The sequence below is a fragment of the Etheostoma cragini genome, chromosome 9, assembly GCF_013103735.1.
Source record: "Etheostoma cragini isolate CJK2018 chromosome 9, CSU_Ecrag_1.0, whole genome shotgun sequence".
NCBI lineage: Eukaryota > Metazoa > Chordata > Actinopteri > Perciformes > Percidae > Etheostoma > Etheostoma cragini.
The window spans coordinates 8678195-8701522 of record NC_048415.1 but is presented as its reverse complement, the minus strand read 5'-3'; the positions used below and the strand labels follow the sequence as shown (position 1 = coordinate 8701522).

At 39.2% G+C, this 23328-nt stretch overlaps 1 protein-coding gene across 2 annotated transcripts in view; it reads right to left on the bottom strand.

Moving 5' to 3' along the window:
- The window catches only part of rabgap1l (RAB GTPase activating protein 1-like), a 113551-nt gene that overhangs the window by 69533 nt on the left and 20690 nt on the right, over positions 1-23328 (bottom strand). The window contains exons 11-13 of one of the 2 annotated variants that reach the window (XM_034881179.1): positions 19443-19566; positions 16027-16120; positions 12401-12551 (exon numbers count right to left, since the gene is read on the bottom strand). In XM_034881179.1, the coding sequence (XP_034737070.1) occupies positions 12401-12551; positions 16027-16120; positions 19443-19566 (369 nt within the window). The remainder of the gene's footprint in view (positions 1-12400; positions 12552-16026; positions 16121-19442; positions 19567-23328) is intronic. The other variant, XM_034881180.1, reaches the window with a different exon arrangement.

Sequence of the window (23328 nt, the reverse complement as noted above, 5' to 3'; positions counted from 1 at the left end):
TCTGTTTAATTCATTCTTTAAAAGAACCCACGTTGAAAATACAGCATGAGATAAAAATTTAAATTAAAAAAATTAAATTTCACGGCATCCTTATGAGTCTCTCATAATGTTGTCTCTTCTTTGAGGGAAGAATGAAAAGTGCCTGTTGTGGTCATTAGTCTCAGCTTGCCACTTTCTGAAATACGTTTGTATATAATGTTGAAGAATACAGGAGGCCACTCAACCTCCATAATTCCATGAAAAATCTTGGATCTTGGATATATATAGTAAAATGAATCATCTCCCTTATCTATCCAGGCTCCAAGTTCTACTGGATATTTTATTTATTCTTTATTTAACCAACTACTAAGCACAGTTATGCCTGCCCCTTAGTTACAGTTGCCCGGCATTTTGGCCAGTTGGGAGCATCCTCTGGCCGACAGATGATAAAGACGATCAGGTGACAGCAAATTGGCTAAGCAGAAGGGCACATGGAAAGAAACTGTCACACATTGTGGCTGGGCACGAGAATCTTGAAAACAAGTCATAGCAACTTTTCTAACATCATTATTTTCCTTGTTTTTGTTTTTAGAGCCAACTTTTAGAGCCAATTACAGTAGAGGCCATGAAATGTCTACTTTGGAAAACAACTTCCAGGAAGAGAAAAGTGCTTTCAATATTTGAAAAACAAAATACATGTTTGAAAGGAGCAAACATGACAAACTACTAGTACTACTTCTTTATGGAAAAATATATACATCCTTTTAACTTACATAGTATAACTCTACTGTATTCCACAGATGGTCAAAGAAAAACATGATGCTATCGACATGTGTCTAATATTTCAAAAATTAAATTCTAGAAAAAGCGCACGGTCATATTCGATCAAAGTCACGTATCAAACTATCAGAGCAAGACCAAATGTGTTATCTGTAAAACAACAAGGCAATGTGCCATCCCGGAGAAAGAGATAGGACTGAGTGTTCTTGAGGTAAGTGTAATACAATGTAAGAATAGGTGGCTTGCAGCCAATTGTTAACACACCTGTTCATAACAGACCATTCCAGCCAATGAAAATGCCTTGCACAGACTTGTGACCTTAAACATAAACGCAGTAGCCTGTGGTAGTAGTAGAGCCGGGTTGATGAAACGATCTCAAAACTGGACTGCGATAAAATGCAGGTCCATAAACATGATAAGCTTTGGATGTATTTACCCAATAATACAACTGCCGGAGCCTGGCTTTTTGGATAGCTGGACACACCCACTTCCTATGGTGAGTATACGTCTGTTACTGGTGTTGTATAGCAGTGTGTTCCCCTCCTCTAAAAATACGTAGCGCCCCCATCCATATTTACGGTTAGAGATAAGGTTTGGTTCAGGTAATGTTAGGAGGGAACACATGGGGAAACGTCTTTGACGGTGAAAGTGGAGCCAAGGGCAAAGAAAGTCATCGATAAAAAGGGTTACATAATGTCAGGTGTGTGAAAATGGTTTGGATTTCACAAAAGCGACGAGGAGTAACTGTGCTGTTAGTTGGACTGCTATTAACAGCGCTAGCATTAGCGATGCTATAGCTACTGTACCAAAACAATAATCAATCATGTCTTTTGCGGCCATTGCCCTAAATGGATAACAAAAAAAGAGCAAAAATTATAACAAGCGCTATACAGTTCAGGTAATCTAGAAGAGTAAAATTCACTAATACACAGTTTACAGTCACTTCACATTTTCTTTTCACATGTATAATGTGTTCAGGAAAAAAATCATTGATTTTTGCTTTACCAAGACAAAAGGTTTAATACGATGTGTTTCATTCAATGTGGTTGTGAACTAGAGGACAAAACAGCCTGTCAAGCAGAAGGACGGCGCTTTAATTGTCATGGAGACCAGATATTCTTCGGCCTGGTTAATTTGGTCATTCAAGAGAAACAGTGTGATGGAAAAACAGAAAGAGGGGGCAGAAAGAAAGGAGAACTAAAAATAAAGAGACAAAGTGAAGACTAAAAAAAAAGTTCATGTAGACAGGTCTGCTGTCACTGTGGAAGGAGCCAGTCAATGGAGATCTCTCAGCACACTGCTCTTTACCTTTGGAGGTGGACACTGATGAAAAACACGACCAGAAGGCCACCGTTAATAATTCATTCTGCTCCAAAACAAAGACAGCGGGGCCACTTGGAAACAAAGGTGGAGGCTGATTCACCTTTTACTGCTTCCCAGCATCCCACCCTCCTCCGCCCCTGAGCTCCTGCTGATTCCAGACAACAGCAATGGGTTGGCATAAGTATTTACATCTACATTATAGGTGTTTAGCTGATTGGGCGGAGGGACACCTTTCTAGAACAAGCATTACATAGTGCTCAATCAATTAAATAAAAATAAATAAAAAATGACAAAGTTCACACTTAAAGATAACACAGAAACATCAATCCAATGCCCGTCTGTACAAATAGGCTTTCAAGTGCTGTTTAAACTAGTATTTAAAAGGTTACTACTTCACCTGGTGGCCAATTTAAAGCTTACATTGGTCAGCATAGGTCTTGAATGTTGACCAAGGGACAGCCAGTATTGTAAGACCTGATCAGATGACATTATAAAGTTGTTTCTGCACAAGACCTGACCTGGTTCCTAGTTTCAAATTTACAGAGAAGCATTTAAAAGCAAAATGCTCTTTTCTCCTTTAAGACAAGCAGGCGCTGCACAATTGTTGACAACAACAATGATGATTGATGACTGCAGTAAATATGTGGAATAATGCACAAGTGAAGCAGATAGCTTCCCTCCAGTCAGAAATATAATATTATGAGTCATGGTTCAATGACCCAAATGATCAGCGGATATACATATATTGTCCCACCAATGCTAATTTTTATGCAACCACTTGCGGAATGTTTGCCAAGTTGCGTCTGAGGTCTCTCCACTACTTATCAGAGGCCCTGATTTCTATTAAAGGCCAACTAAATTACCCCAGCCCGACCTGGTCTTGGTGGTAGAACCTTGTAAACCCACTACTTTGTTTTGGCATGGTCAGACAAAAATGACAAGATGCAAGAACACAAATATTCTTCAGACTTGGGAAGAAGGTGCGGGCCTCCTGTGCTTTCCATTTCCTCCTCTTATGTTTTGTCAAGCTGCGTTTGTGTCAAATCTAGCTCTGATAACTGACAACCCTCTTGTCCAAGAGTCTGGGGGTTGGCATATGGAGGGATAGATGGTTATTGGGACAGATTAGAGCTGGTTCATTGGCTGGATACAAACACTCAGCAAGCACCATCAACGGACCAACACTAAACCAGCTTAGCAGGCAGTAGCTGGTATTTATTTTTATCAACAGTGGGCCAAGCTTTGTCTAGATTTAGTTGCCAGGTTGAGGGCACCAAAGAAAAAGAATTCAAAGCACTGACAACCTTAGTGGTCAATGGACTTAAGTGCAAGTGTCATAAAAACTGCCTTGGAAATTGAGATGACATACAGTGGGATTGAGACTATTTGCCAAAATAAAATGTAGATTCAAAATTTTGCATTCACTTCTCTTGTTGGCAGCCAAAGTAAAGTTAATCATATAAGACAGCTATACATTTGTAAAGACAAATGAAAAGTGGCAATTATGATTATTGTTTTAGAAAGTAAGGGTTATGAGGGCATATTTTATTTCTGTTCAATATAACACAAAGCAGGCACAGTGAGAAGGAGAAAAAGTCAAAGGTAAAAATAGGAGCTAAATCACAGCACGTGGAAGATGTGTGGAAGTAACAGCTATTATTGTGTAACACCCTTAACAGAAAAAAATATATACCTCTAGAACAATGTCACCATGCATACTGTGTACACTGGGACTACTGCAGTTAAAGAAGAGCTAAGAAGGACAGACAGGCTGCCTACTGAAATCACCATCTATCATCTTCATCTAACCTCAGGTTGAGATACTTATATTCATTATTCTGCAGCACCCATTGTCCTTGCACCACGTAGGTCAGGATGCATCTCTTAGACATCTGTAAAGACTGAATGTAAACAAAAAGTATTTGTGCCTTTACTTGAAATTTGTTTTTTTTGTCCCAAAAAAAAGAAGAAGATATTTGTTGAATACATGTCATTGTATCAAATTCAGGTCATAGGTTAATTTCACATTTGAATTCTTTAGGGGTATGCAGTACTATGTTAGTGTAAGATTTTTCCTGCTTCAACTCAAGATAAACCACATTACTGTTTTACCCTTTCTGGGCAAACCCTGTTGCAAATGTACTTGAGATAAGATTGTTTATTGAATTAGAAGACACAAGCTAGTTCGACTCTGCAGTGAGGAAGAGGAAGAAGCAGAGCTCTATTCTAGCTGTAAAGTTACAGTCGATACGAGGACTGAGACACAGAAGTGTTGTGACCAGAGAAGACGCTGTCGGCTGGATCTCCTTAATCCGAGCTGTCATATCAGTGTCAGCAAGACTAAGAGGCTATGCTAATACATAGTGGATATCCTCACTACTGTATGCCAGCACAGCTACAAGAAACACCCTTACTTATAAAATTATTTTTCATCACACCTTTGGCATTGCATGTTCATTTTCACCCATTTTCATCTAAGAAATTCTACATTAAATGGAAAAACTTCATCTTAAACCCTGTCTTATAATCACTTTTTTATTTGATAATTTGTTTTAGTTTAGTTATTCAAAATTATTAGATTACATCTGATTTTTGCTTTTCTTTTCCAGATATAGATTTTCCTGAAGCTGTGTGGAAGACAGGCGTGTGTCATTTTGTGGTTTGTGCTGTGGATACGTGAATGGGAGCTGGAGGGCTGCATTATTGAGACACACACACACAGAGAGAGCCGGGGTGGGAATGGTGCTCTGAATAGACCTACTGTATATTGTAAGAGGGGTGTTGCTTGGCTGTGCTGTGGCCATACGTTGCAGTTGCTCCATATGGATACTATAAAGCAGAATAGGTATATGTATGTGTGTGTGTGTGTGTGTGTGTGTGTGTGTGTGTGTCTTTGTGTGAGAGGCTGTGGTTGACTTTAGAACCTCCAGAGAATTTATTTCATCCACAAACAATGGAAAACCTTATACTAGTGGCAGGACACACAACTAAGCCAGAGGAATTATATTTATGTATGTGCAGGATCTGTGTCTGGGCATGAATGCATACTGTATTTTTAGCTAGCGATGAAGACCTTGCATCTCTAAAATATCAGTGTTTGAAGACCTAAAAAAAAAAACTGTAGTTTTGATCACATTGCATGTTTTTTTTTTACTTTACTAATAGATTTCTGGCAGAGGTGCAAACATTGACAAAGTTAAGAGTTTTGTCATCATCATCATCAATAGTGATATGCATTTCAATGTACAGTACATCCAGAAAATGTTTACCTACTGAACAGAAAATAGCATAAAAGTAATCCCAATAATGGATTAGAAAAAGAAGCAATGTTTTTATTCGAAATTCAAACTATAACTTGTATGTGTGCATATACTGTGGTTACCAGAAGGTTGAAAAAGTACAAGGTAAAATATGGGAGTGAGTGCATTGATAAGTAACTGGCCACCTACTCAGTCTCCAATTATCCAAATATCAAGTACCTACAGTAATGAACTAAGGCAGAAGTTGAGAGACAAAGACAAAAGGAGACACAGAATTGTCATGGAGACAACTTTAAGCTGAGAGAAGTCAATCGACCCTTGCAGTTACCATGGCAGCCCATCTTATGTACATTGTACTCCATGTATCTGTATGTGGGTTATCAACCGTGGGTGTAGTATTATTCCAGTTTGGCTGCATGGCCGATACTACCTTTGATTGCACACAGACATTAAATGTCATTGCTAAGCTGGCGCCTGGCCTCAATGTGATTTAACATCAAACTATAATGCACCTCACAGCCCTGGTCTGATTAGCTCTTAGATTTCATTACAAGCTTTGTTTAGAATTTAACTGAGCTCGTTCCAGTCACGGTTGGGAATTCCAGAAAAGTTCAGAAACTAATTAAAAATTGATATAGGGCTAATATAAGTTAACCCTTTTACATTTGTACCTTTTACTTATTTTTGTATCTCAAAAATAGCATTTCTCTATCAAAAGTAATCATGCCAATGTATCCAAGTAACCAATATAATTAAGTATAGTGGTTGGGGCCAATGCACAGCAACAGTGCCCAAACAAAAGACAGTGATGGCTTAGGAAACAGAACCATAATCAGTAACAACAAGGATGTTCTTTCCAGTTCCATTTATCAATTCCTAAAAGCAACATTTGATCTACTGCTTCTCCATGTAAATGACCAGAATCATAGGCATCTATCCAAATGTAGTGTTTCAATATGGTGCTCTAGAAAAATTAGAATCAGTATTTTTTTAGAATATAAACGAAAGCCAGTGCAAATTAAAAAAAAATAAGTACAAATTCTCTTACATCACTCACTGGTACAATATTTGTTTAGCCAGGGAGAAAAGGGCCAGAGACTGTACAAAAACACTGAACAGAAGAGTTCAAAAAAAAAAAAAAAAAAACTTTTGCAAATCAATCTCCTTGGAAGACCTTCAGTTTCATACAGTATTAGGCTCTTTACGGCCTGCTGTCGTGAAACCGCTGTTCCAGGCTTCTGATGACAGCCGTCGAAACCTGTGAAGTGATGCTGACCTCTGTTAACACACTGGTGTGCTGTGAGATTGGTCTTTGGAAAGGTAGGCCTGAAAATAGCTGGGTGAGCCTTTTAAAAGGTGTGGGTTCAAGTAAGGCAGTACACCTTGGGCTTGTATGGCTCTAGGGAAACGAAAAGGTTGTTCAAATGTCACTAGCAACCCCCCCGACCCTGACCACAGTGCTGTGCCAGCCAAGAAATAAGTTATTTGTGAATGTCTCAGATGCCCTAAGGCCATGGTGTGTGTGACAGAGTGTGTATTTGTGACCCTGTGTGTGATGACTGTAAATGAGAACAGTACAACACTGAACATTACACTTGCGCTCTATGATATCAAGCTAGCAGCCCATGGTCACATGCAGCTAAATGCTCATTAAGTTAGTCTACCCTAGTGGTTTCCACCAAGGACACTGACCCCTCAAGAAGTGACAAGACCAGTAGCATTTAACTTCTAAGTCTCCGATGATAAGAAATCAAATTACCTACTATAAAATCCTCCACCGTCATGCATGCAGCACATTACAAGTTGGTAGTACCTGAGTGTACTTTGATACCTAACCATTGTTAGAGTTGCAAGACGTGTGCATCTGTGTGTCTATGGCTGTAAATTTGTAGTTGAACACAATAAAAAAAGTTCTGTTAAGCCACACACAAAAAAAAATTACAAACAACTAAATATCATTTGAGTGTTAAAAAATATTTCATTTGAGGCCATCGGGACATTGGTCATCATATTAAAGCGCGCATGTACTGCTAATTTTCAGCTCCATAATTGTATTTTGAGGTTTTACCACAATAGGTTTACATAGTTTCATTTTAAAAAACACAATATTTTTGTTGTATTGCACATTGCTGCTAATCATGTTTTCAGATTGAGTGAGACATCTCCAGCTGTGCTATCTTTGTTGGGAGTGGAGCATTTATACAGTATGCTAGCGCTAGCATACTACGGTTAGCCACCTCATCTCGGCTAGTTACGCACAAAGCCGTGGAGATTTTGAACAGCTCACCCGGAGACTGAAGGCAGAGGACATTCAGAAACCGTATCTCACTAGAAACTGCATGGATGTTTTTTTTCTAAGTTTGAATGCATGTGGAAGCACCAGAGACAAAATAACATCCATAATCCTAGAAAAGTGTTTTTTTTCCCCCATGATATGGACACTTTAACAGCACAGGCATGCTTATACTACACTCACAACTCAAGACGTATCCACATAATTAGGAATATGAATGTGTGGCTGTTTTCATGACACTCAATGTTTCTCAAGGACATTAAATGTCTATTGGTCCAAGCCTCAATATCTCATGCCGTAGATACAATAAACATATTTAGATATGTAAATATATATATTATGTATATTCTCATGCCATCTGTCCTCAGAGTTTGTTGAAAGTCAAAATTGTGTCATAAGTTGGGACCAAAAAAGAGATACACATACATACAATCACATACATATAAGACTTTTTATCTGCTTGCCTGAGTGTGGTATATTCTAGCACAAAAAAAGCTAAAAAAGCTGAGATAGATTTCACATGAAATGCTGCAATCTTTTCTCTATTTTCAATCTAGAGTATTTTTTTTGCTGTGTCACTAACAGTAAATTATATTAGAAAAGAAGTGCACAGGATTTATTCCTAATGGTGAAATATAGAAGGCTGAGGGACATTTCATTTAGGGTGTCTGATAGTTTCATTAAGATAAAACCCGGATGTTTTAAGACATTTACAATAAGAGAGGGAGCAGCTAAAGGTGCCAAGTTTATGCACAGGATGAAAAACAAATAAACACTTTCTGATCCTCCATGCAGTAGCTTATTCTTCATTAGAAAAACATGCACGATATAAATACATTGATGATCGCTGGATATTGTGTTTTGTTTTTATGAAAATACAACTAAAAAAAAAAAAATTAAAATCAGTTCAGTCACAAAGTATAATAAAATAAAAAAATAAAACACAGAAGTCTGTTTAATTGATGTAGGTTTAGGATTAGAAACCAAACATGGTTATACACTTACTGTAACGGCTTTGGGTCACTAACAAAATGCCTGAGAAGCACTGACTTATGATACCAGATACCCCTACCATAAGGACGACAGTCCAATTACTTAAAATTCAATCAGTATTAACGTCGTCACTGAGCCCAGACAACAGACATTAATAATCTCCACACAGCCCGCGCCGTTGCGGTCATTTGCCTCTCCTCTGCACCCCCCCATCTTTTCTCAGTTCCATTCATTTGATACAGCTATTAATAGCCTGGCCACACGCCTATCAATACCATCACTACTCAAGACAGAGGATGTGGGCATGGCACAGCCAGCGGAATGAGAATAAATTAGCCGAATTACAGAAGCTTGGTCTCATGTATGGAGAGAAAAGGAAAGAAAAAGATGGGGGGCACATAAAACAACAATATACTATGGGAGAGGAAAGAAACAAGAACAGTAAGAGCAAGGTAGAGAAATAGGACATAAAGAGCAAAATAAAAAACTGAAAGATTGAGAAAGACAAAGAGAGAAATTTAAAACTAAAAATGTGACTGAAAAAAAGACAGATATCTGCTAACTCTCTTGACGTTTACACACATTCCTTTTCCAATTCTCCCTCAGTGACTATAACCTCATATTTATGGGTCCACATTCCTCCCTCTCTCCATTTTTCTTCTGCCCATCTATCCCCCCCCCCATCTCTCTGCTTATTGATCGAGGCAGGTAGTTTCACCCACTTCTGTGCGGCAAAGAGAAAGACTATTGCAGTATCAATAAAAGCAAGTAGCTCTGTCTGCTTTGTGTGTATATATCACCTCCTCCTACTGCTGCTGTCTGGTCCAGTGGTGCTTTGTCACTCTCCCTACTGGTTTCAAAAATTCTGACTAAAAATCTGAGGACAGTTCACAGACCTGGTTTGACAATTGCTCTATCACATGTGAAATGTTTGATTTTACAGATACAATACAATTACAACACAGATTTTTTTTAAATATTACTTTATCAACATGTCAAGCAAAGTAAAATATATTTATGGATTACATAATGATGGTTTGATATCTTTATCATAAAGCTATAGTCACATGCAGTGTAACACATACTTAGTGTCTTTATATAACTAATGCTCCCAGTGTTGAACTTAACTTACTTATTTGTTTTTTAATGTGTAGCAACAAAAACTGCTTAATAGCTTGCTACCAGAGTCCAATTGAATATGTATAGTCAATGGAAAAATCTATTCATCTCTGTTCTCTGGCCATTGAAGCTTTGACTTTTAACCTGATCAATGACCTCTTTATGACTGGTTACCATTGATATACTGTATATTTATTAGTTATTTGAGCCACCCATTTTGGATGACATGTGTACTGTTATTTTGATCCAGCTTTGCACAAGTTGTAAGTCATTCTGAAGAAAAAAAAAAAGTAATAATGTGTAAATTGTACTCCGTACTTGTATTACTAGATCTTCGATCGACCGGTAGATTATACCGTTATAGTTTTAGACTGCCGGGGGACGCACTGAGCTCCTCTCCCTTTCCATTTGTGTACATCCTTGTCCCAGAAATAATTCTTACTAACCTAGCACTGGGGAGATTATTTTCCAGAGCCATTATGTTTTCTGTCGCCCAGCAGTTTTCCTTGGATTAGGGTGGCACCTAAATCATGGTTGCAGCTGTTGCCGTGGACCTGCTCCATGCCCTGATATGCCCTGCTACACCCTCCTATGCTTTGCAGTGGCCTGCTACACCCTGCAGTGCCCAGCTACACCACAAACTACTACAACTACTATTTCTAGTCATAATTCCATTATCTTTATTGTGACTTTGATAGCCACTGTTCATCCATTCTACCAGCATTGTCAGACACCGCCTACCAAGAGCCTGGGTGTGTCCGAGGTTTCTCCATAAAAGACGTTTTCCTCACCACCTGAGGTTTCTTCCTAAAAGGAAGTTTTTTCTTGCAACTGACACTATAAGCGCTTGCTCTTGGGGGAATTTCTGGAATTGTTGGGTCTTTGTAAATTATAGCGTGTGCTTTAGACCTACTATATCTGTAAAGTGTATGGAGATAACTCTTGTTATGATTTGATACTATGAATAAAATTGAACTGAATTAAACTGTCCATGGGTCCACGTAGCACTGATGAAGCAGGATGACAGTTGTCAAAACAATGTCTTATCAATGTCTGTTAATACAACTTGGTTCAATCAGAGTGGACCAGAACTAAAAGGCACAAATAAACCTTTGTGTTCACTCTTTCCTGATTATATTAACATACTACAGCTGTGAAGCCACCTTAGTTGCCAGCAGCAGATCCAAATCAAATTTTCGGCAAACTAGAGTATGATGCACACCTGAATGACAGCATTTTCACAACCTTAAACTCAACTGACCAAACAGTCAGACTTAATTATATGTGAACACGACAGGAAGAACACCCAACAGTTCAAAACTAAAGGGCAAAAAAAATTTGATTGAATTCTTTCAAGCTTTCTGGGAGGCCAAAAGGCAGACAGGAGCTGTAATAGGCTTGAGACAGTGCCACATGCATTTAAATGTCAAAGCTAAATGAGAGTGTTCTCCGACAAGATGCAGAGTTAAGATAAACAGCCGTGCGGTCAATGACGTTGGTACTCTAAAATATACTATGGTACACAAAATAAGGAAAAATATTTCCCACTTAATTTTCATTGTAATGACATGATACTAAAACTATTTGCATCACTCATCTGGTTTTCACCAAACCACAACCAAGACCTGCACAATACATTGGAGAATGAATTGTTTACTTTTGTATAGTGTTAGAACCATCCACACACAAGAGGAAGATAATATAGTTTCAACACGTTGTATGCTAAAGTAGATGTTGGCAATATATCCATATTATATAGATATCGTCTTAGATATCATGATATGGCATAAGTGGTATAAGTATTTTCCTGGTTTATAGGCTAAATTACAGTAAATTGATGTCATGTTCTGAACTTCACCAGACTGTTGTAACTGTTCTATTATAGAACTCTATTGTTCATTATATCTTTGTCACTGATAATTATTTATGAAAAATCTCATTGTGTTAATATTTTGTGAAAGCACCAATAGTCAACACTACAATATTGTTGCGGTAACGATATTGAGGTATTTGGTCAAAAATTCAATTTCTCCATATTGCCCAGCCCTATGCTAAAGATAAATATATCGATAGGAAAACAAGAATTGAATGACAATCATGTTTTCCATATTGTAAATTTACACAAAGTCAAGAATACAAAGTCTGGATACTCTAGATGTGCTCATATGACTGCGGTAAAGTGAGCCGCCGGTCCAGTACTCGATGGTTCACTTTAGCGCAGTCCCATTAGCTGACAGGGACAAATCAGATAAGTATTCAGTACAACATCAGTGCCTTTTGTGTGATATCGCTTAAGAAACTCTCGACTTTTGTTCATTTATTTTTTTAGCTAATGTTGAGACATGAAATCCAGTAGAAACCAATACCAGCCTGTTAGCGTGCAAGCACAAAGATCAGAATGTGATAAACAAAAAAAAAATTTGGAAATTAAAGTTAAGTACATTTCAGCTTAAGCCATTTGTGTGTGTGATCAGCCTGCAAACATCCTGGACACATTATGTATCACCTGACATATTTCCACAAAAAAAGATATGAGAAATGTAATGTAAGCGGTTGTACATTCCATGGTGTATGTGTTTCTGTGTGTGTGTGTGTGTGTTTCTGTGTGTGTGTGTGTCTGTCTGTGTGTGTGTGTGTGTGTGTACACGTTTACCTTGGTGATGAGAATGCGGTAGTGCTCAAGCAGGTCGTGGTTGTCGTGGCAACCGGCCAGCAGCTGCCAGACTTCAGCTCTGAGTGGCTCGGGAATGCCACTGTGAACCAACGAGGGCAAACCCTTCGGACGAGTGGACAGATTCCCATGCCTGATACACAGCACACAGAGGTAATTCATCATTTCATAATCTCACTAAATCCAATTCAGCCACTTTAAATATTAATGTGAAGTGCATCTCGGCAAATTTGATAATTGATTTTTTTGTGCATGGACAGTATGATGACCAATCAAGTGCAGAGTTAAATGGCTGTCACTGAAGTATTCATGTTGTACTACAAAAGAGAGGAATCAGCCCCCAGTACGGTAGTATTCATGTTGTACTACAACATGAATACTACCGTATACTACTAATAACAAAAGCAGATATTATAGTAGAATTATCAAAATGCTTTTTATCTTTTCCTCACTTCTCTGGCCAGGGCTGACTTCATCCAGTTACCTTTTCATACTGATAGACACGTTGACAATGGGAGCTACATAGTATCGGGGCGGCTGTGGCTCAGTGGTAGAGCGGTTGCCTGCCAATCGGAAGGTTGGTGGTTCGATCCCCGCCCCTGCAGTCATTGTCGAAGTGTCCTTGGGCAAGACACTGAACCCCGAGTTGCCCCCGGTGCTGCGCATCGGAGTGTGAATGTGTGTGACTGTTTATCTGATGAGCAGGTGGCAATTTGTACGGCAGCCCCTGCCACAGTGTATGAATGTGTGTGAATGGTGAATGTTCCCTGTAGATGTAAAAGCGCTTTGAGCTTGAGTTAAGACTGGAAAAGCGCTATATAAATACACCACATTTACATTTACAACCAGACTGTTGCTAGGGTTCTACTTCATTTCTAAAGAAGCAGTTCGAGGTTAACTGACCCCTTAACATGCTATGAAATTACAGAACTGACTTCAGTATTGAGTAGAAAAGTCGCACATCTTTATTGTATTATTAACTAAAGTACTAAAGACAGTACTACCTCTGTCTAATTAAATATCATATTGGGTAGGGTGCGCCCTGCTGCGCTCTGCAGTGCCCTGCTATGCCCTGAAGTGCCCTGAGACGATCTGCTATGCCCTGTTTTGCCCTGTTTTGCCCTGCAGTGCCCTGCAGTGCCCTGCTATGTCCTGCTGTGCCCTGCTACACCATGAACCACTACAACTACTATTTCTATTCATAGTTCCGTTATGTTTATTGTAACTAATATTGCCACTGTTCATCACACCCCCAACTGGCACAGTCTACCAAGAGCCTTGGTCTCTCCGAGGTTTCTCCCTAAAAGGAAGTTTTCCTCACCACTGTCGCACTAAATGCTCGCTACTTTGTAAATTATACAGTGTGGTCTAGAACTACTCTCTGTAATTCGTAAGATAATTCTTGTTATGATTTTATACTATAAATAAAATTGAACCCAAATAGATTTGATCCCCTGGTGATTTGCCCACTGACAAAGAAATGATCAGTCTATAATTGTATTGGTAGATTTATTTGAACAGTAAGAGACAGAATAACAAGAAAATCCGGATAAACGCATGTCAAAATTGTTATAAATCGATTTGCATTTTAATGAGGGAAACAAGTAATTGACCCCTCTTAATCAGAAAGATTTCTGGCTTCCAGGTGTCTTTTATACAGGTAACGAGCTTAGAATAGGAGCACACTCTTAAAGCGAGTGCTCCTAATCTCAGCTTGTTACCTGTATAAAAGACACGTGTCTACAGAAGGAATCAATCATATCATATCCAAACTCTCCACCATGGCCAAGACCAAAGAGCTCTCCAAGGATGTCAGGGACATTGATTGTAGACCCACACAAGTCTGGAATGGGCTACAAGACCATTGCCAAGCAGCTTGGTGAGAAGGTGACAACAGTTGGTGTGATTATTCTCAAATGGAAGAAACACAAAAGAACTGTCAATCTCCCTCGGCCTGGGGCTCCATGCAATATCTCACCTCGTGGAGTTGCAATGATCATGAGAAAAGAGGTGAACCAGCCTAGAACTACACGGGAGGATATTGTTAATGATCTCAAAGCAGCTGGGACCATAGTTACTAAGAAAACAATTGGTAACACACTACGCCGTGAAGGACTGAAATCCTGCAGCTCCCAAAACGTCCCGCTGCTCAAGAAAGCACATATACTGTACATGCCCGTCTGAAGTTGGCCAATAAACATCTAAATGATTCAGAGGACAAGTGGGTGAAAGTGTTGTGGTCAGATGAGACCAAAATGGAGCTTTTTGGCATCAACTCAACTTGCCGTGTTTGGAGGAGCGGGAATGCTGCCTATGACGCCAAGAACACCATCCCCACCGTCAAATATTGAGGTGGAAACATTATGCTTTGGGGAGTGTTTTTCTGCTAAGGGGACAGGACAAGTTCACCGCATCAAAGGGACAATGGACGGGGCCATGTTCTGTCAAATCTTGGGTGAGAACCTCCTTCCCTCAGCCAGGGCATTGAAAACGGGTCGTGGATGGGTATTCCAACATGACAATGACCCAAAACACACAGCCAAGGCAACAAAGGAATGGCTTAAGAAGAAGCACATTAGGGTCCTGGAGTGCCCTAGCCAGTCTCCAGACCTTAATCCCATAAAAACTTTGTGGAGGGAGTCAAAGGTTTGAGTTGCCAAACGTCAGCCTTGAAACCTTAATGACTTGGAGAAGATCTGCACAGAGGAGTGGGACAAAATCCCTCCTGAGATGTGTGCAAACCTGGTGGCCAACTACAAGAAATGTCTGACCTCTGTGATTGCCAACAAGGGTTCGGCCACCAAGTACTAAGTCATGTTTTGCAGAGGGGTCAAATACTTATTTCCCTCATTAAAATGCAAATCAATTTATAACATTTTTGACGTGCGTTTTTCTGGATTTTTGTTGTTGTTATTCGGTCTCTCGCTGTTCAAATAAATCTACCATTAAGACTGATTATAGACTGATAATTTCATGTCAATGGGCAAATGTACAAAATCAGTAGGGGATCAAATACTTTTTTCCATTCACTGTATGTATCAACAATGGTTGTAATAAAAGCTCAAGTATTTGACTAATGACAGTATGTGTTATAGCAGATAAATAAATGGCTGTATCTGAAGGGAAATGTTTTCTATACTAAGAGGGATGATAAAACAATCAAAAGGTCCTGTACTGTATATCACAGTCTGTATGAGGCTGGGTGGGCCCGATTCACCTTTCAGCATTGTGTCGGGTGACAGTTCTTTTGCACAAGACAAAGAGCTAACATTCCCATCTGATGTAATTGCATTTACCCATTAACTCAGTACAGTATTAACCACATTCCCTGCTTCTTGTCCATCACCTTCCATTTTGTTAACCATTCACCTCTAAACCACCATCCCTAGTATTCCCATTTCTTAGTCTTTCAGCTGTATACAAATCCATAACGCAATATTTTTGTATTGTATCTGTATTTTTGTATTGTACCTGTGTCTCATTCTCCTTCCTGTTTCAACCTGTCTCTGTTGAGTTTCTAATCATCTTCAACCATCCAATTCAATCTAAATTTGGATCTATTTAAATTTCCACATTGCTAAGTCCTTCTGTCTCTTTTGAAACCTTACCATCTGGTGAGGATTGCTCCCCAGGACTCCAGGATTTTCTCAGGACAGTCTTTGGAAACGTCTCCTGTTCCGCTGGAGATTTCCCTGTCACTATCTGCGAGAAACACAAACAGAGCCAGACATTAACAGACATGGAGCATAAACAGATTATTCTGTAACCTCTGTCCACATGAGAATACAGTGCTTAGGATCAAGACCTTGATGACAAGGGCTTTAAAAATGTCTACAACTGACGGTGTTGAGCTGTCATTGTGTTAAGTGCTCAGACCCGGTTTGGTCTTGTTTTGTCATTGAGTTACAAGCATTTTAACCACATGAAGGCTCATAAAATCAGATTGACAGTCCACTGGATTGAGTTATATTCATCTCAATATCTTTTTATGTATGCATGTCAAGGAACTGTATTTCACATTTTAAACACCGTTACTATTGATACCACACAGTCAAATGGAGGAAAGAGTGCCCGAGCAGTGCCTACACTTTTGTTATTGCTGTTTGTCTGTCTGATGGGGTTGTGAGGCATGAAAGAGGCAATCAGCACTGCAAACCACTTGTGTTTAGATGCAGGAGCAGTAATTGACCGTCTGGCCTGCTCTGCTACTGAAGAGATGAACTGATCCCCACACAGAGACCGCCCACTGGAACAAACATTTGCACTGTCCACACAGATTTACATGTACATCCGGCACATAATACACAGTAAGGAATGAGATGCAAACACAATGGTGGCAATATACTTCACAGGGCATGGCATTAGGTTTCACTGATACTGTATCTCAACAAAAAATCTGAACAGCAACAGTATGGCATGTACAGTATATAATGTCATGTCATATTTAAATGAAGGACTTTAAAAGACAAAACTCAAACACTGAAAGCTTGAAATCTAACAAAAAAGGTTTTGCCAAATTGAAACTAAGTTTGCAAGAAGGCTTGCACAATTTTTTGATAAGCTTCAAAACAAATTCCGCAAATGTAAATTTTGTATTGAGTTTTCCTTCTTTGCAATTGCAGCACTCTTTTTGCAGTAATTCTCAAAAGCATTTCCAGAGGTTTTGGGAGTTTCTGGCAACTGTGTTGTGGCCTTAAACTCTGAATCTCTGAATTCTGAAAAGAAATTTTCTTCTAGAACATGCATCTTCTATGCTGAATAAACTGCTGCGCCTATACATCCTTACAGCCTCAGCAGGAGCTTTACAGGTCTTTATAAATGCTTGATGAGCCCTTTCAAATGGTTCAGACACAGCACAAAGCTGCTGCCACCGTTTTCATATTGACTGAGGCCACGTGGCGAGGAAGCGTGAGTCCAATGCTGCTTCCAACTTACCAGGTGATAAAAGAAACTGTGAAGACGAAGGGCCATTACTGTTAGCCTTCAATCTGGAAAAGAGCTGTGCATTCACTGTAGGGTCACTTTCAAATAGGATCTCTCTGATGTTTAAGCCACTAGTGGATTGGTTTTGTCTACATTAAAGTGAGCAGAAATTGTAGTATGGTAAAGATGTACTACCTTTAATATTTCACCATTTTATTTATATCCCTTCATTTTAAATTTGATGGTTCTTACTACACTTTTTTGTCTGTGTCAATCAACCTCTTCTTGTCTCTTTGTGTTGTATTATGCAGATACAAGATGATTTCAATTATATATGATAAAGCAGAGAGTTAGGACTATATGGATATATGCATTAGATCACAGTCTGTAGAAGTGTATATGAAATACAGTTCATCCACAAAGTGTGTGCCTGCTAGTGTATATAAAGAAGGTAACAACATTTTTTTTTTTTTACAAAGCCTGAGATGTCAAAGATATGTCAGCTTTAAGCTTTACATTTCTTTAAGCATCCACATGAATTGGATGTGTGTGCACTCACATTATAGGAATCTACACTGGGAGTGTATTCATTTCTGTACATAATGAGGCTGACCTCCAGCTCCACGGCCCTGAGCGCCTCCAATTTTCAGCTCTGGGGGAGGAGAGGGGCGTAATAGAAAAGGCCCTCTGAATAGCTTGCACAGTGCAAAATGAATGTTGTAGGTTTCTGTGTTGTATATCATTTGGTAAAAAGGGGTGCTACGTTCATATTGGCTAAGGTTAATATATTAAATTGTAGTGCTTGACTCGTACCGGGCCCAATCTGCAACACCTGCACAGCTGATAGCATGGTCAGGTGGACATGCCACTCCCGTTTAGGGGGCCAAAACTGGGTCATGTTTGGAAACCACTTTAGTCTAACAGTTAGTTTTGCTTTTAAATGTAATGTTTTTCCTCCATCCCTCTGGCATACCTGCCATTATTGATAGGGCTGTATCCATGGTTAAAAAATATGAAAAATTATATATATATATTTTTTTTCCTTTCATATTGCTATTGTGTTATATGTCACACTTAGAGGACATGCACTATTTGGCCAGTTAGGAAGATGATTGGTCCGCTTGATTAACAAAGGCTGTTCATTTCAGCAAAAAAAAGGTTGTGTGGGGCTTGCTTGATGATAGTTTGACATTGCAGTGCTGTAGTGCTATAAGCAAACAAGCCCCAACAGGATTGGGACAGGCTCCAATCAAAACAACTGAAGCTTGATGCATGCACGCCCACATACACATACGCATACACAAATGTGCATAATCACACAAATAGCTATCAAAACCCCTGAGATTTGCTGCTCATTGTGTAATTTGTAAAACACATCGACTACATGCCTTTTCTTTCACACATATGCACACAAATACACATTCAAACCCATTCCCCATAATCTATACACATTGCTGTTATCACATGCACTTGCACACGCACACACGACCCACATAAACACATACATACATCCAACCCTGCCCATGTTTATGTGCCTAAACTAAATGAAACTTCACTGTTGATTCATGTCAGCCAATGAATAGCAGTGCTTGTGACAAGGTATTACTACACAAAAAACAAGCAAACAGCAGATGTGTGATGTAAACCTCTATTTCAGACTTAATATCTGGACATATGATCTCATTTAGATGAGGCATTCATGCTCCTAGAAAAAAAAAACTGCTGTATATACGGATAGTAAAGTAAATGCTCACTCCAACAAGCTATTTGTGGTAAAGCCATTCTTTTCTTTTTTTGTGACTGAAGGTTCACAGTGGTGTCTTGTTTTTCTCTGATATTAAAGGAAATGAGGGATTTGTACGCTACGCAATGTGAGGTCACATTTTTTAATCATGCAAGGCAAATTATGTTGAGATGTGGCTTGTGCCCACTTGTGTGTGTGATGTACATAGACAATAAAAACCCAAAGACTGTGCATTTTGGGGGATTATGTAGTGTGGCATAGATGATATATTGTATATGATTAAATGTATGAGGGGTAGAAAACAAGAAACTGAGGGGAGAGCAATGGAGAGAAAGAAAAAAAAAAAGACATTCATACCTTCATCTGCCTCCTCTTCCTCAGTGGGCGAGGCCAGTCGTCCTTCATTGCTTCTCTCTGCTTCCCTCTGAAGACTCACCACCTCATACATAGCATCGCTCTGACCCACCCTCTCTGGTGACTGCTGTGTACACAAACACACACACACACACACACACACACACAGACATCTGAAATCTCTCCATTTTGTGCATGAATAGGTCCTGAGCATGTGTGTGTGTACTTCAGGCCTTTGCGTAGTGATTACTAACAAAACAGAGTGTAAATTGTAATCTCCCCACTGGGGATCAATAAACAGTATAAATCAAATTAAATTAAATACATACACACATTATTTTATTCATTAGTAGATGTTATTTTTTAAATTTAGAAGCGTTTTGTAAAATTAGAAAATTATCAATCCTATATAAGAAATACCTCAATTAAGTTAACTGCATTAGCCATCTTAAACATGTTTCATGTTTCTTGCGTTCAGCGCCGTCCGGGCGGTGCAGACAGCGAAATGACGAAGAAGAACTCCAGCCTTGGTGACTGTGCACAGAGGGTCTGTGCACCGAGCCATGCACCTTGAAGGTTATGTAACAATGCAGACACTGAGTTGCAATGATTAGCTATAGAAGAGAAGAAGTCTGTTCTTTGAGCTACGTTGACAGCAATCAGTATGAACAACAAGACGGTTTCCAGGGACCATGCACTCCGTCCGTAGCGCCCCGACCGCAAAAAGCATGACACCCGTTTTAGATACTTCACCAGAGTCGGTTCACGCCTCACCAGTGTTAAGGTCATCGACTACAGTATATCATGGCAGCCAAAGAAAAGTCATGGACTAGCACACAGTTCCTCCAACCAGCATGTCCATTGTTCTCATTTCTCTTGAACAGACAGTCGTGCCAGCAGCTCCAGAGAGGACACCTGCAAGTTTTCTTGTGTTGGTATGAGATTGGCAGTGAGGGTCAATCTCAACAAGGCAATTAGCATGACCACCCTCAGAACTGACATTGATCAACTGTCTGAATCGATGAAGCAGGTGGTCAGGCCAAAGCTCACTGTCTCATCAGATGACACCAATAAAAAGGAAAAGAGCCGTGTATGAAAAAGGAGAGGAAAAGCACTACTTAAACAGCAGAGAGCCTGTTGTGCATTACCTGAGTTTGCAGGACAGCCCCTCAATTAAGCTAATACCTGAAAGTCGCATTGGAAATCCGAAAAAGCCATTTAAACACATGGACAAATACTGGCAGCTAAGATGATCCCACAAGCTAACTGGGACTACCTACCTACAGTAGTGCAAAATGATGATGGGTAAGAAAATGAAAAAGGACAGAAAATTTGTACAGAATTAACTTACAAAATGTAATGTAAAATGATTGAGCTGATTATCATTGATTGAATATGAGTGTGTTTTACTATGTGATTATATTTTCATGGCAAAAGGTCGTTAAAAGACTTGGCGTACCATCTTGGTTGGTAAATCTATGTTTTAAGATTTTTATTTTAATCCCAGCACCTTTTCAGGCATTAAATGCACCATACACTATTCATTAATGAAATAAACAGTGAATTAATTTTGTTTACTCAGGAGTTGGTAATTTAGGGATAAAAACCTAGTGAATATTTGACTTGCAACAGATGTAGAGATGTAGAACAACAACTCTGTACCTGCTTGGCAGATATCGTTATAAAAGTGTTAGTTTACACATTAGCCATATAAACTGGAAAACTGATGTAGTATATCAATGATAAATGCAACAACTTTGCTGTTGTTGAAATCTATGGTGTAAAAATGCTTAATACAGCTTTTACCTACAGCTTAAATCCATAATAATAGGGTGAAGAAATGCAAAAGAGAACAAAGACACCAGCAGATTTGACCTTGGGTGTCATAAGCTACTGATGTTTATTTCTGGTCTATTCAATTACTGTAGTGCTGTTGCCTTTCTCCTCCACCTGGTAGAATGGATCAATGAGCTGCATTGATCTGCCCACTCAGATGGCGTCTAACTCAAGTCAGTGATGAGAGCACAAATTGGGAGAGAATATCAAGACTGGCCTATTTTTAGAGAAAATCTGAGGAGGCTTAGGTAACATGTTGGTTTTGCTATGGCTTGTGGTGAATTGTTAACCCTTCAGGATAAATAATCAACACTGATGAAATTGTGAACGAAATTTGGACCAAAGAAGGCCGAATGTAACAAGACGGTATCATCTTTTGTGGATTTCTAACAATTATTCTAAATTGTTTGTTGATACATAAAGGAAGAACAACTCTCTTTACTAAATGGCATTCTATGAGACAACTACTATTTTACCACAAAATAACAGGCCTGTCCATCAACCTCTGAAAGCTGGCTCAAGCTTTTAGTTGCTCATCTTAGCATACAAAATGCTAACTGATATTTTGTAGATTTTTAATTTGCCAGTATCAGAAGAAAAAAAATATGTCACTTGCAGGCAAGAACTCCTGCAGATATTTTATGTAAACATATTCACTGATAGTTTAAAAACTTCCGAAGCTTTAATATTTCTTTTAAGACTTTACTGTCCAGGCTTAACTTAGTCTCAACCCTGTCTAAATCTGGTCTGGACTTGCCAAGACTCGATCTAGAAATCAATGTGATGCAGCCAACAGCCCGGTTAGGTTAGTTTCCAAGTAAAGCAGACACCGATTACAATTTTTTCACTGACGCAGGCCTAGAAAACTTTCTGAGACGTTGGCTTAGATAATGGTTCCCTGGTACCTGGTACTAACCATAAAGATTTGTTTTGGCTAAATAAGACAACATGATTACCATACATATTTTATATGTGGGTGTATCACTTCTGATTACCATCTTCTAAAAAAACCTTTCGCAATATTATCTTTTAATTAGCTCTTAACCAAAGCACCAGTCTAACACTCTCATTTAATGTAATGTAATGTATACTTTATGAATTCCACAAGGGGAAATTACAATTTACACTGTTGTTATTACACAAACTACACACAGAATTACACACACAAACGCTCTGTACCTATACATGCACTAAATGGCTAAATGGCGGCCCATGGAAAAGGCTCCCCAATTATGGGGTTTGGTGCCTTGCTCAAGAGCACATTGGCATTGCCCAGGAGGGGAACTGGCACATCTCCAGTTACCAGTCCACCACCATACATTGGTCCATATGGTGATTTGAACCAGCAACCCTCCAGTTCCCAACCTAACTCCCCACTGACTGAGTTACTGCCGCCCCCAAATTATTTCCCCAATTTACTGAGGAGATAACTAGAGAGGCAATCAGGCGGACGAGTCAGACCGCGGCTGTTAATTACCCAAATGCCGATAATGAGACTGAGCCTCTTATTAGCTCCCTACAACCCAAAGCTTCCCCACACTCCACTGCTTTGCCAGCTCCCCACAACCTACTAAAGGAGATCTGTTTTTTAAACAGGGAAGAAGCAGTTTACAGCTTTACTCTATATTTTAAGCACCTGCAGCAACTGCTCTAGCTGGATGTCCTTGGGTTGGTAGGAGGTAAGAGAATGGTCATTCTTCACTCTCTCCTAATACTTTTCAAATCTGACAAGTTGTAAGGAAACCCAAAAGGAAAAAAATTCTAAGGGTGTGGGAGGTTTGCCATTACACATAAGATACAAGAAGGATATTTAGTGCTATCAACAAAACTCATCACATCAGTGGATGGTGACTATAGTTCAGCTCACAAGATAAATATGATAACCAAGTTTAGTACAGTGCTATTCACTTTCAGACACAAGTCAAATGTTGACCTGTGCAAAGGTGTTTTGTGATATTTTGAGCATACTAATACAAAAGTGCACATTCTTGCATCTTATAATTCATGTACAAAAAGATCAAACAAAGACATTGTGTTGGAAGAAGGGGAGGGA